The 14118-nt window shown below is 37.8% G+C and overlaps 1 protein-coding gene across 1 annotated transcript; it reads right to left on the bottom strand.

The window, feature by feature from the left end:
* Window positions 1–3770: 3770 nt before the first annotated feature.
* On the bottom strand, window positions 3771–13218 carry LOC140245714 (uncharacterized). The gene is made up of 6 exons (XM_072325251.1): window positions 13020–13218; window positions 12462–12587; window positions 12077–12207; window positions 8341–8566; window positions 3814–4175; window positions 3771–3779 (listed from the first exon to the last, which is right to left on the bottom strand). The coding sequence occupies exons 1-6, from the start codon at window positions 13216–13218 to the stop codon at window positions 3771–3773; spliced, it is 1053 nt and encodes a 350-aa protein (XP_072181352.1).
* Window positions 13219–14118: the final 900 nt, after the last annotated feature.

Raw genomic sequence — 14118 nt, 5'->3', positions numbered from 1 at the left:
AAGAAGATAAGAACAAAACGTGACGATGAAGCGCACAAAATGACAATGTCTATTGTGTTCACATATGTCCTTTTATATTAAGCAGGAAAAATGATACAAAGAGCAGCGGCTGCAATTTCATTCGTTCTGAAGCAATCGCCGATTGGATCAAGAGAGGACGCCAACGGTTTCGAACATATGGGGGGGGGCGCAAAAAAAAAAACAAATCAAAAAAGATAAGAACAAAATGTAATGATGACGCGGAAATATGCAAATTTCGGCTCACTCGCTCGTACTAATTTAGAGTACTAGTATTATAAGTCCTCAGTTTGTTGGTATAAATCGTTATCTATAAGGTCGTCACTATATCCTGAATAGAATTGTAAGATTTAGTAAGCAAAAAATGACACGAATTCCATGTTTTGTAAGCTGAAATACAAAAAAATTTCGGCTCGCTCGCTGCGCTCGCTCGCCAGAATTTATAAAAAAAAGAAAGAAAAAAGAGATAAGAACAAGACGTGATGATGACGTGGAAATATACAAATTTCGGCTAACTCGCGCGTACTACTTTAGAGTACTTTTGAAATTCCTCATGCAGTTTGTTGGCGTAAATCGTTATCTATAAGGCCGTCACTATATCTTGATTGGAATTGTAAGATTTGATTAGCAAAAAATGACAAGAATTCCATGTCTTGTAAGCTGAAATACCAAAATTTCCGGCTCGCTCGCTGCGCTCACTCGCCAAAATTTATCAAAATTCATTACATTTAAATCACCCTCAGAAGACCCCTTTAAAGTGCTTGAAAAAGCATATCATGTCGACTTGGCCTACCGGGATGGGGTTGGGGTTGAACACTTTTTCAGAAAATAGGGGGCGCCATTTTCGCGCTTGCCCCGGGGGCCGTTTTCCCTAGATACGCCACTGAGTACGTCAAAACCATGTATCCAGTATACAAATGATGCACAGGACCGAGTAGATCGGTGAGAATTGGATGAACGAATTTAACTTTGGAAATGATTAAGTCCACGAGAGCAGCGAGTGGCTTTTAGACTGTTCCAAAGGTAAACAAGAGCATCCAATTCTCAGTAATCCACAAAGTAGGCCTGTGCATCATTTGTGTAATAAAATGGGCCTGTAAATTCATGAAATACAAACCATTTTCCCCATCATGCGTCCAGTACACGTACAACACTATATAATACAAGACTTGAGCAATGCGTTCGGATTTTACCAAACACATGGCCATCCGTTCGGCTGTTACCAGACGCATGGCTCAGTGTAGATCAGTAAAAATCAATGCATACCAATTGACCAATCACATTGCAGAGATTCTAAAGCCAATTTTGTATTAATTACTACAAAATGGGCTTTAAAATCTCTACAATCTGATTTGTAAATTGTCATGCACTGATTTTTACTGATCTACACGGAGCCATGCGTCCGGTAAAAGCCGAACGCATGGCTCAAGTCTTGTATAGTGTTGTAGGTGTACAACTTAGTGTACCAAATCAAGCTTTTAGTTATTATACTTCGTGCGAAAAAAAAAAAATGTGCATTCACATAAAACATGCAAAAATATTCATCTAAATAACTCACGAATTCTAGAGCCTCATAAATCTTTAATGCATCATGGATCTGACGTATGGAATGCTCTCCCTTAAATCATCTGAACTAGTTATAATTCACATCATTCTTAAATCTTAGAAAAGAAAATTAAAGTTGATGATGATAGATAAACCTGTCCTTTAATGACTACAAATTGACGCCCCCCCCCCCCACCTTTCACCAAAACCATCATCCAGGGTTTTTTTTTAGCAAAGGGGAATTTACAACATATGCCTGGATGTTGATTCAGTGAATGCAGAGAAATTAGAAGAACACTTTAAGCGAAGTTCTTGATAAATTTATTCGCGGTCATTGCTGGATGAAAAGGCTTCAAAAATATGTGGTGTCCCTATAGATAGAAATCTATTCTTTCCTCCTTTTTATTTTGAGTGAAGTACACGATTTCTGGACTTAATGATTGCCATAAATAGATATGATGGTGATAATTTTTCTCCCTGCCTTATAAAGAAGAAAAGTTAAGTGCTGCTCTATATTATCCTGGAAAAAGGAAATTTAGAATTCTCTGTGCGTTTTCTTCAAATTATTCCATGGCTCTGACATCACGACTTCTTATATTCGTTATACGCAGCGACACAGGCTCATTGATTTCACCAATAATCTGCAGCAGCACGTACCCCGTTAGTCTGACTATAAGTCACCGGCCGAGAGAGGGAGCTATTTCAATCGGTATTATATAATCATGTTACTCTCTCCGGACGCTCCCCGATGGCAAAAGAAGAGCTAATTTTTGCTGACCAGTCCTTTGACCACGGTTATGTAAAAAGGTACACGTAGGCTTGATATCCCATAATACTTGCCACGTAGCCCCCTGCTCCTAACATTAACCGTGGTCATAGCTCTTACTCACACGCTTGCTCCTCAACCTCCAAAGGAGATGGACATAGACCTTCGCTCTCCTTCGTCCAATACAAATTAAGGGAGATGCAATATTACTTTCCAGAGTCAAGTCCATTCCTTATTGAGGCGGTTTTACATTGTACTATAATTTGTGGAGTTCATACATGTCTATTTTACACCACATCGGTGAGGTGCTTGGTTCCAACAACATTAATTCTAAATAGTTGTGGAACAATATTACTACGGAAGAGGAGTTGCCTTCCTGTCATATTTGAGGACGCTGCATGAGGCTTGCATCAGAGCTCATCATCTCGCATCTCCTCTCATCGTCAACCCCGTCGTCAATGACTAAGGATGAACTTCATCCATGTCCAGCTCACGACGAATCAGCGTAAATATATTGTGAATCTCCAAGTTGGGATCGCATCCTGAACAATTGATGTCAACGCTATTGATGTGAGTGCCGGGCGACGACGAGGCGACGAACACCGGTCCCGTTCCAGACAGTGTACACGTCAGCATCCGGAGCTCATCGTGGCAGTGCGCACTGCAGTTCGCGATCGCGATTGAGGTCCCCTTTGGAGAGTGACGTGGCCGCTATTTCACTCTGGAAGAGACTTGGGACTCTGTTCGGACTGTCGCGGTGGTTCGTAACTTATGCACCCTTTTATTTGTATGACCGCTCCTAATAATTATAACCACATGTATATGTCCCCTCAATATTTTAAGACCTCCTTTTAAACGTTTTGACCACATATAATTTGGTGTAATTGCTCATGGAGAGTCGTATATAACCAATACACTGATTAATTCATATTCTGGGGGAAATACCCTATAATTATCACCTGCGTGTGATATAATGACGTACACGACAATAAAGCGTGTATACTATTGAAACTTAAATATTCTGTTGTCAACGCCCGTTATTACAATTAGTAAATCGAGTGGAATCATAACTCGAGACGTTGGAACATGGCTGTATGATGAGAGTGTGTTTGGTGTGTAGTTTGTTACATAACGATAATGATAATTATCTTGCCACGTTTAACACGTTCTGAGGCCTACCTTCCAACAAATCTCCAATAATTTTCCTAACCTAAATGACGTGTTTTTGCATTGTTTTTTTCTTTCACTAAGTCCATATAAACATATTTTGGAGTAAAGTTCCCTTTGAAGACATGAACAGTGTGTACACAATGAGGGCCTTACCTTGAGAACTACTGGTGCCTGGTCGGTGCTTCGAGCTCGACAGCGGGTACCTCATCTGTAAGAGGCACGGCTTCTGCTCTCCTATCCATACATCGGACACGGATGGCGTATAATCCCTTTAAGATTGCTTGAAACACCAGCGTTGACAAAATACTGCCAACCAGGATTCCGGCCGCAATGCCGGGGTGTTCGTCGAAATTGAGATAATAAGCAGTGACGCGGTTTCCGTACTGGTCTGTTCCCCCTGTAGCCCAATATGATACGATAAAGAGCGCGTAGGTAATCACGTAGAAGAACGGGTAGACCGCGTGTACGAAGCGGACGACAATCAGGGTGAGGAAGATTTCGATGAGGTAGACGACTGCAGGAAGCGGTTGAAAACTGACGTAAAGCAAAAACGGTACCTTGTCCGATATGAAAAACACAACGAAGTTAAGGGCCTCCCAGTCGGCAAGAGCTGTGACGATGGAAGGAGCGGCCGTAAGGTTGAAAAGAAACCACTGAATCTGGTATCGAAATTTGTCTAAAAGCACAACAAAAGATCATTATATACAGAGAAAGAGATAATAGCAGTGATCAGTCGCCCTATTTTATGCGCTTACCACTTAGGACGCATTGTTAGAGAGTTTGTTAAGATTTTGGGGTTTTCTAAAAAAAAAAGACTAGGGTAACGGTTTGTTTGAAAAAATGCATTTCCATTTTTGTGTCGTCATCCAATCTGTCTTTTTTATTCATTTGAATCTCCAGTTCCAGGTGCTGGCAAATAACGCAAACACGAGATATTTGAAAATGATATCAATTCAATTCGTTCATTCATTCATTTATTCATTCGTTATTTTTTTTTCATTTCCAACAAAAACATAAAATATTTTACAGAAATTGAATTAGTAAATTACATAACAATATATAATACAATAAAAGTTTACAAAATATTTTAATATACGGAAATGCTGAAGAGGAGGATTTGAATGAATTGAGTTTAGATTGTGCAATTTTAGACATTGTAATAACAGAAAAGCAGGATACCGTGATCATAAGCAGAAACTTAACATGGACTGAGGTCTCGGGAGAAAAAATCGAAACTTAAATAAGATTTACAAAACTGTATAACGGACGTTGCTACAAATTCAAATCAATAATCAACCTCAAAATATCGTAGTAAATTGTGAAGCAGTAAGAAGACAGGGGAAATTCAAACTAGCTATCGATTGTTTTCAAGAGGCATTCTTTACTACACTAAAGTGCTGAGGTGAGTGACGTGCTGTGCTGCGTTGTGTTGTATATGCCATGAAATACAATTTTGTTGATTTAACGTTTGGGCATATAAGACATAAGTGGGTTTGTTTTTAGTGTATACGGTGTCAAGTGTATGTCTGTTACATATTTATGTTCACAATATTGATTTTAATGTGATCATAAAAACAAACAAAAAAAAACCCGCAGGCAGCAAATTACTAAACTCCTAATATACCTATATAAACTGTTTTTTAGTTTAACATTAAAAAAAAATTGTTATCACTCATCCATTATCATATTTCGATAAAAGACATTTTTTTCATAAATGGCTAAGAATAACATAATCTAGTCGTTGCCTTTATTTGCTCAAGGACATTATTCCAAACGTCTGGTCCATGGTGTCTAATTGACTTATGAGCTATCATTAGCTTGGGATTGTGGAGGTGATAGTCTTTGGAATGTCAAGTTGGGTTAGCGTGGACGCTGGAGATCACGGTGAACAGGTTGTGGAACGAGGATGGTAGGGTGTTGGGTGTGTATTTGTACATAGATATTGCACATTGTAATGTATGAATATCGTTTATTTTCAGGGTTTTCAATTTAAAGATAGTGATTCCTAGTTTGCAACATGAGGTGAGTTGGTACAACTACAGACTGCTCTTTTTTGGAGAAAGTGAGCTGATTGAATTTTGGTCTTGTAAGACTGTGCTCATACCACATTGTAGTATGTGATGTATGTTAAAATCAGTGCATTATATAAAATGAAAACAGACTTTTCTGTCAAAAGATCTTTCACTTTAAACAATATACCTATATTTCTCGATACAATACTACTTGTATTACATGTTTATTCCAGGTTAGATTGGCATCAGTGATTACACCAAGGAATTTGGTAGACGTTTTTTTCTACAAGGAGTAAAACATCAATATATAAACTAGATTCAATATCAGGAGAATGAACTTCTTAAATATATATATATATATATATATATATATATATATATGAAAGTAGTTTTACCAATATTTAAGGATAATTTATTGCATTTGAACCAAGAAGAAAGTGTACATAATTCAAAATCAAGAGGACAGACAAGTGTCTGTGGATCTTTATGTGAATAAAATATGTTATTATCATCTGCAAACAAAATGTAAGTTAAAATTGGTGAAGCATTGTTTACATCATTCACATAAATAAGAAATAAAAGAGGGCATAAGAAAGACCATTATGGTACTACACAATTTATTTATAATCTCTTGGAGGAACATGAGTCAAAATCAACATATTGCTCACGGTTAGATTAATTATCGGTGAACCATAACAAGGGTATTCTTTGAACGCTATAGTATCTTAATTTTTGAATAAGAATGTTGTAGTCAATAGTATCAAATGTCTTATTCAGAATCATGAAAACTCCAATAATACGTTCCTTATTAATAAAAGCTTCAATTATTTTGTCACAAAGTTGAATAATGACGTAGTCTGTAGAATAATTTTCCTATTAAAAATTCGAACTGAATCTGAATAAAAATTAATTTTCATTTCCATTTAAAAAAGAAAATAAGCGTTTATAAACAGTTTTCTCTAAAATTTCGATATGCTTGGAAGAAGGGATATTGGGTGATTTTTTTTTAGTTGTGTTTGATCGTCTTTTTATAGAAGGGAATCACTTTTGAGATTTTAAGTGAGTTTGGGAAGCGGCCTGAATTGAGGGATATGTTGAATATGTGTACTAGTGGGGGTGAGATGAAATGAACAATCTGTGTAAGGAGATAAAGACTTAAACAGTCGTAACCCGAAGACTTGCTGAATTTGAGATCTTTTACGATGGTAACTATTTCATGGTATGAAGTTGGCGAGAAAAATAAAGAGAAATAGCAAGTGATTCAGAAAATTACTGGATGAAATTGCTCTCGGTTACATATAGAGAAGATGCTTAATTTGATCCTATATTAATGAAATACTCATTAATAGAATTGGCAATAACATTTGGGTCCGTAATTTCATATCCATTTTCAATGATTTTAGAAGAGGTGTTTTTGTTTAATTTCCCAAAAGATCCTAAGTTGCCTTCCAAAGGATGTATTCAATAAAATATCAAATTCCATATTCTTTTTTTATTATAAAATTTGCGTGACGACCGACATTTCTGTATTTTTTATATTTATTAAAATCAACATCTAAACGCGTGTGTAGCGCTTTCCTGTAAAATTTATTACGGATTTTCATTGACAACAAAATACACTTGATAATCCATGGTCTACGAGGTTTTCTCCTATTTTTTTTTTAATTCGTACAAGGGGTGAGTGGCGTATCTAGGGAAAACGGCGCCTGGGGCAAGCGCGAAAATTGCGCCCCTAATTTCAGAAAAAGTGCTCAACCCCAACCCCATCCCGGTAGGGACTTAAAAAAAAAAAAAAAAAAAAAAAAAAAAAAAAAAAAAAAAATTGGCGAGCGAGAGCAGCGAGCGAGCCGAAAATTTTTGTATTTCACCTTACAAAACATGGAATTCTTGTCTTTTTTTATTTGCTTATTAAATCTTACAATTCTAATCAAAATACAGTGACGCCGTATAGATAACGATTCATACCAACAAACTGACGACCTGAAAAATACTATAAATTAGTATGTGGGAGTGAGCCGAAATTATAGATTATGTAGAAAAAAGAAAGCACGCACTATGGTAAAGTGTGAACCGAGAAAAGAAGCTCTGAAGTATAAGGTCTATCTGTCTATTCAAGCGCTTAATCTTTACCAAACCGTGCTATATAGGTATGCAATGATTGGGACAAAAAGAAAAAAACAGGATGTAAACCACTGGGGCAACAACAATGAAGGGATTATCAGATAAATTTGAATGTGAACATGCTCTATTAACACATTCGGACCATGAATAATGCCAACTTTCAAAGCAGTAGCCTTATCATTCAAGAAGTTATCAGACTTGAACGTGAAAAGTGTGCAAAGGGGGTAATCAAGAAATGAAAAGGGGCCTCTAAGACATACCTGATCTCACCACTCTACCAAAAAAAAAAAAAAAAAGAGTTGTAGAGAAAAATGTACTTTTCAATTAAGTTTATGATCCCAAATTTAAGAATAATGTAGAAGAAGGGTACTCAATTAAGTTGACATGATTTCACGTTTTTTGAGTCCCCACGTTAAATCATGGGGTGCGACGTTTTGTTCGTTCTGTGATGCACGGTCACATATATGTATTTGAACGTTGCGTATTTATGTGTGTGTACACGTGTATTTGTGTACGTTTGTTTATCTCTTCGAACGTGATTACAAAGCTCAGGAAATAAGTACAGTACAGTGTAACACATTTCATTAAATCAACTTTACAATGCCAGAAATTTTCTATAATAAATTCTTTTCTTGTCGTGGGGTAACCACATCAATTCAAGATTCAACAAGCTTCTATTCCGTCATGTATAAAATTTAACCCCTGTACCTTCATGTGCTGCCTTCGTCATACTCTTCTTGAGGTCCATCGCAACATTAAAACAGGCAAAGCAAACATAGCATGTTGCCGTAGTATATGTCCAAAAAGCAGGGAAAATGAAGACCTTCGGGCCAACTGCCTCCCCTGCCAATGTGACATAGGTGATCAAAAACCCGAAGAAATAGGCGGCGAGTGTGAACCGATAGAGAACGTACACGCAGAAAGGTATTCGTGGCTGAAAGGGAAAAAGAAAAAAAAAGTTTCAGCAAACAGTGTTTTTAGGTATACTGTCCATTAATGTTGTAGCTTGCGTTTAATCTGTAGACCGCAGATGTTGGAGCTAGATTTAAGGCAGTTGTAGGAGAGAGCACTACAGCTCCAGCGCTATATATATAACACCGAACTTGAAATCACCCAATATTAATGATATAATTACCAAGGAGGTCATAGGCGAGCTCGCTTTGTACCATCTTCATATTGCATACCATATTAACCGTTTGCGTGCCACATTATTACCTGTCCACTGGTTTGTCTGTGAAATTTGTGCCCTTGTGACTCATTGTCACAGAAAGAGTTAAAGTCTAATGGGGAAATCTGGGAACACTGATATTTATGCAAAAGTTTATCTCATTGTCCTGATTGTTTGTTTGTTTGTTTTTGTTTTGTTTTTGTGGTTGTTGTTGTTTTTGTTTTGGATGGGGTGCCAGGACAGGGACGGTTTAGGAATAATACGATATACCAAATGATGTTAATAAAAGTCTGAAGGCGGATTTCCCTTTTAAATCCCAGTCTGACCTAGAAAATATGGCATTCTGACTTCGCTTTAAAAAAGTACCACTATTGAGTGGTTTTTTTTTTTTTGTAACTTTCATCACTATCTGCCTAAATCTAACAAACCGTCAGGTGATTGAAATGAAGCTGCTGTTGTGCTATCTCCATGTCCATGATAAAAACGGAAAATGGGAGAGGCGACTTATTAAGGTCCGCTTGGAAAGTTGGGAGCACATATAACATACACACACAATACACACACACATATACATACTAATAGTTATACAACGAGGGTGTTTTTTTTTTTCAAAATTTCTGCGAAAATTCATATTTTCATGATGAAATATACCAAAATTTCCCAAGCTCTGGCGGTGAAACGCCCTTCACAAACTCCCCCAGCTCATATGGGTTCGGAGCTGTTCTAACCATGTAATCTAATGAAAATAGTTTTAAAAAATCATGCACTCTTAAAACATCCTGGTCAGAACTGACCCGGAACTGGGTCCGTTGGGGTCACACACAGTTCCGGGTCAGAAATGACAAGGAATGGGGTCAGATATAACCCAATTCAGAGTCATGAATTGGGTCACGGTGACCCCATTCGGGGTCTTCATGACCAAATTCCAAGTCATATTTGACCCGGAACGGTGTGTGACCCCAACGGACCCAGTACCGGGTCAGTTCTAACCCGGGTTTTTTTTTAGAGTGTGTCTTCGGTTGACGAAGACAGTTGGTATCCTCTACAACCCTCAGCCTGTAGGGTCATTATTGCTTGGTTACTCTACTTTTGTCGTACGATGAAGTGTATACAACAGGGTGGATAATTATAATACACCAAAAAAACCTCGAACATGGGGTGAAACACTGAACTGAGCCCCGTTTTAACAAACCTTACCGCGACAACGTCACGACAACGTCCGGAGAACAAAATTCCTCCCCTTGGGCAATAAAACCGCAGGAAAGAGAATTAGGGGTACCGTTTTAAAAGACACACACCGAAAACCTTTGCCAGGTACGTTTCCACGAAGCGGGTGAGTCCGCTATTAAAATGCGACTACCCCGCCCACCGGCCAGCGCGGCCTATTGTTCTATAGATTCTGCAAGTACAAAATATGGTTACAATTCATGATCTCAACTATACATAGAGATCAGAGACCCATTTCATAAAAAAAAAAAAAGTTGATATGATAACAACTCTTGCTGGAATGTCAGTTGTCATGGTAACAAAAAGAATCCAACTTCCTGATTAGCTGTTGCTATTGGAAGTTGCCATTCCAGCAAGAGTTGCTATCATAACATCTGTTATGAAATGGGGCCCAGAAGTTACAAGCCATGCGCGTGATCGGAGCTTCAATCATTCTCTGTCTGCAATGTTGCGCATGCGTGTTGAGCGTATCAAAGGAATGTTACCACAGTTGCGTTCTGATAGAATGTTTACCAGGGCATTAAATATCAGGTTAATGTCTTATGTTTGTTTGTTGTTGTTGTTTTTTGTCAGTATTTCTTTTTGTCAAATTCTACCCAGGGACCATTTTAACAGTCATGGTTAAAAAAAGAAAAACAAAATCTGGGACGCTACCCGGACATTGTCGCGGTAACTCTAGTTTGAAAGACTTTATTGAAACCGGGCTTGAGATGACTGCAGGACTCTATTTGTTTCGTCGTAGAACGGTAGCATCGATATTTTACAACAACCATAGCAACAAGAACAGTCCAACTACCACTACTATTGCTACCAATTTCAACAGTAATGCTGTAACGATATTGCAATGACGTATGTAATGATATCGTATTGATTGCAACAACAATAACAACAACCATTAACATTAAGATGCCAGTGTAAATGATCAAGGAAACCAAGAAAATCCACAACACTTCCGAATCATTTCCTCCTCCCTTCCAATCTCATTGCTAGCTATTTCAGTGAAGATTCCATGCGATGCACATAAACAGGCATCTAAAAGCCAAATGTTAAAACAAGGTAAAGGCACTTCAATCATTTTTATAGGCAAGTATACTTCCAGAGTACCCATATCTTGCATCAGAGGGGGGGGGGGGGTGTTTTTTTTCAGGCTATTGTGGTATAAGTCAACCACTGCATGGAATATAAAGACTTTTGAAAGTGACTCACCTTCTTCAGTCTCAGGGGAAAAACCCACGAAATTCCTCCCCTCCCTCATCTTTAAAGGGGCTGTACAGTACTGGTTGAGGTAGGGATTCATGTTTTGAACATTCCTAAGTGAGATAATGAAAAGCCTCCTATGAAATATGAAAGAGCATGTAATTCCAAGAAGGATTCAACGTTTATTTGACGAAAATTGGTTTTCAAATGGCTGAGATATCCAAAAAAGTGCTAATAATAAAAGACGACATGCCCCAACTTTATTAGTATCTCTTTGTTTCACCTTGTTTTTGGATATCTCAGCTAGTTCAAAACCGATTTTCATCGAATAAACTTTTAATACCCCTTAGAATTGCATGCTCTTTGACATCTCATAGCGTGGTTTCTGAATATCTCACAAAACGTTAAAAGCTAAATCTTCACCTCGACCAGAACTGTACACCCCCTTTAAAATAGAACATAAAAACCTATAGAATTATATCATTTAAAATTCCCTTTGATAAACGGTTTTCAATATCTGTAATCACAATATACGATATGCGAGTAACATAGCAGTGTGATGCACTGTGTCTTGCCAGCGATATGCCAACAGATTGACAGAGACTGTGGTATACATTGCCAGCCTATTCGGTAAAATCGTTACATGCTATGCTTCCATGCACTGCCTGTCAAGGAACAATTCACAAAAACAACACAAATGTAATAATTCGGCCATTGAACGCATGATTTGGCATTGACTGTCATCGAAGGGTATAACACAACGCTCATGGTGATACAACTATTTACCTATAATTAACTTTTTGTCTACATGTAGAGTGATGTCACTCTACACGTACCACCAATTATACTTACGTGTTGTGTGGACACGTCCTTCAGTCGTCTGCAACAAAATTTGAAGTCCGACCATTGTACGGAGTACCACTTGTTGCTCTCATCTTCAAAATCCATGGTTGTTTGTACGGTAGGTGATGATTCCTCCGAAACTGGACAACATGAATAGCGATTTTAACAATATTATTACTGTAAAACGAGAGTTGCTCATTTTTTTTTCTGTTGCTGATTCTGTTACGAAATTATTATGCAGACAGTGCAGAAATGGTTGATTCTAATCATATAAATACGACTTTTCGAAGGGTAGAGGGGGTTTATACCCATCCTGGTACATCGCATTTTAGTGGTTTTATGAAGAAAACAAACAAACAATCAATTAGAATAACATAGAAAAATAAACGGACACCTCTTTGCTGTAGGTACTCCTGACCGGATGTTTGCCGAAACTTTCGGAAAAGGAGCAATAGGATGGATACGGCAGCTGGTATGCCAGTGACAAGTCCACTGATGAGACCGACATTATTACGTTTTCCTGAATTTTGATAAAGACACAGCAAAATAGCGTTATTCAGTCATTACATGAGTAAGAAGGTGTGAAACAGTATCTCGATGAATTTACGTCATCAACACATTTGTGTACCGCCAAAGACGTAGTTGACTACAAGGGCAAAACCATTCACACAAAAGTACATTGTTACTGGCCATTGCCTTTACTCAGCGAAAATCATTTTTAAACGTGTGTTTGGTATAGCAAAATAGACTTTTATATGATTGTGTGGTCTAGCAATTACATTACTCAAAACTGCCCACTCAGATTAGACTTCCCCGTGTCAAATCAGATGCATAACATTTGTGGAAGTATTGTTTACACTTTTTTGTAGTGCATAATTTCTGGTAGTGACGACAGAAGATATGATATGATTCGTTATTATTCAAAACCACAAAAATGACAATTTTCACAAACCTGGTATAGGCAGAAGAGTGATTTCTTTGGTCGACGTTCCATTCACCGAGTCACCGGTAGCTATGCACGCGAAGGTTCGTTCAGTTTCAATGACAGAAACATTGATTTTCTCGAACCTCTCGTATGTGTCGTCAGATAGTGTTGTCTGTAGCGAAGCCATGGATTGTAGTCTCTCTCCAGACTCATCGGTCCATATCATAGAAATGTCAGGCTTGAATCCACTCACGACACACGTAAGAGCAATGGAAGTAGCGTTGGATGGGGCTTGGTACGTACATCGGTTTTGACTGGACTGACTCCTATTGAGGCATTCCTCGATTGTATGTTTTGATGCCATCGCTATAGGGAAACAAGAAATTCACAAAATGGCACACATTTTGTGCTAGCTATGTATTTATATGTGACCCTGCACCACAAAACCAACAAAAAGTCACCAGATATGGATTTTTAGACAAGGTCAGATTCTGAAAGAGCAGACTCTAAGCTTTAAAATGATATATAACTCAATCCAAATGGACTCTCCTGACATACAGTTATCTAAATATTGGAAAGAAAGTACACACTCTGGATAAGTGTGAACTGAGAAAAGAGGCTCTGAAGAGCAGGGTCTATTCAAGCGCTTTATCTTTACCAAGCATGCTAGCTGTGCGATGAATGGGACAAAAACAGGAGGTAAACCACTGGAGCAACAACAATGAAGAGATTATCCGATTAAGCTGAAATTAAGCATGTTCTATTAACACATTCTGTAGATGATCAATGCCAACTTTCACAGTAGTAGTATCATTCTTTTCAAAGTTATAGGAATTGAAAGTGATGAGCATGGACAGGAATTTTAAGAAATGAAAAGAGGACTCTTGCAGAAACACCTAATTGCACTATTCTACCAAAAGGTGTTCCAGAAAAAAAAAAACTGATAAAAACCCTATTTCCTTTTCGTTTTATGATCCCAAACTTTAGTATAATGTAGAAGAAGAATTGCTCTTTCAGAAAATATGAAAAAGTCAAGATTAGTTAGGTTGACCTATTTCACCTATTTTCAGCTCTCACACAAAATCAGTGCGTGCGACTTTTTGTTCGTTTTGTGATGCACGGTCAC

This window comes from Diadema setosum, unplaced genomic scaffold, assembly GCF_964275005.1.
Source record: "Diadema setosum unplaced genomic scaffold, eeDiaSeto1 scaffold_24, whole genome shotgun sequence".
Taxonomy (NCBI): Eukaryota; Metazoa; Echinodermata; class Echinoidea; order Diadematoida; family Diadematidae; genus Diadema; species Diadema setosum.
The sequence above is the reverse complement of the archived record's forward strand: the minus strand, read 5'-3'. Positions and strand labels throughout refer to the sequence as shown.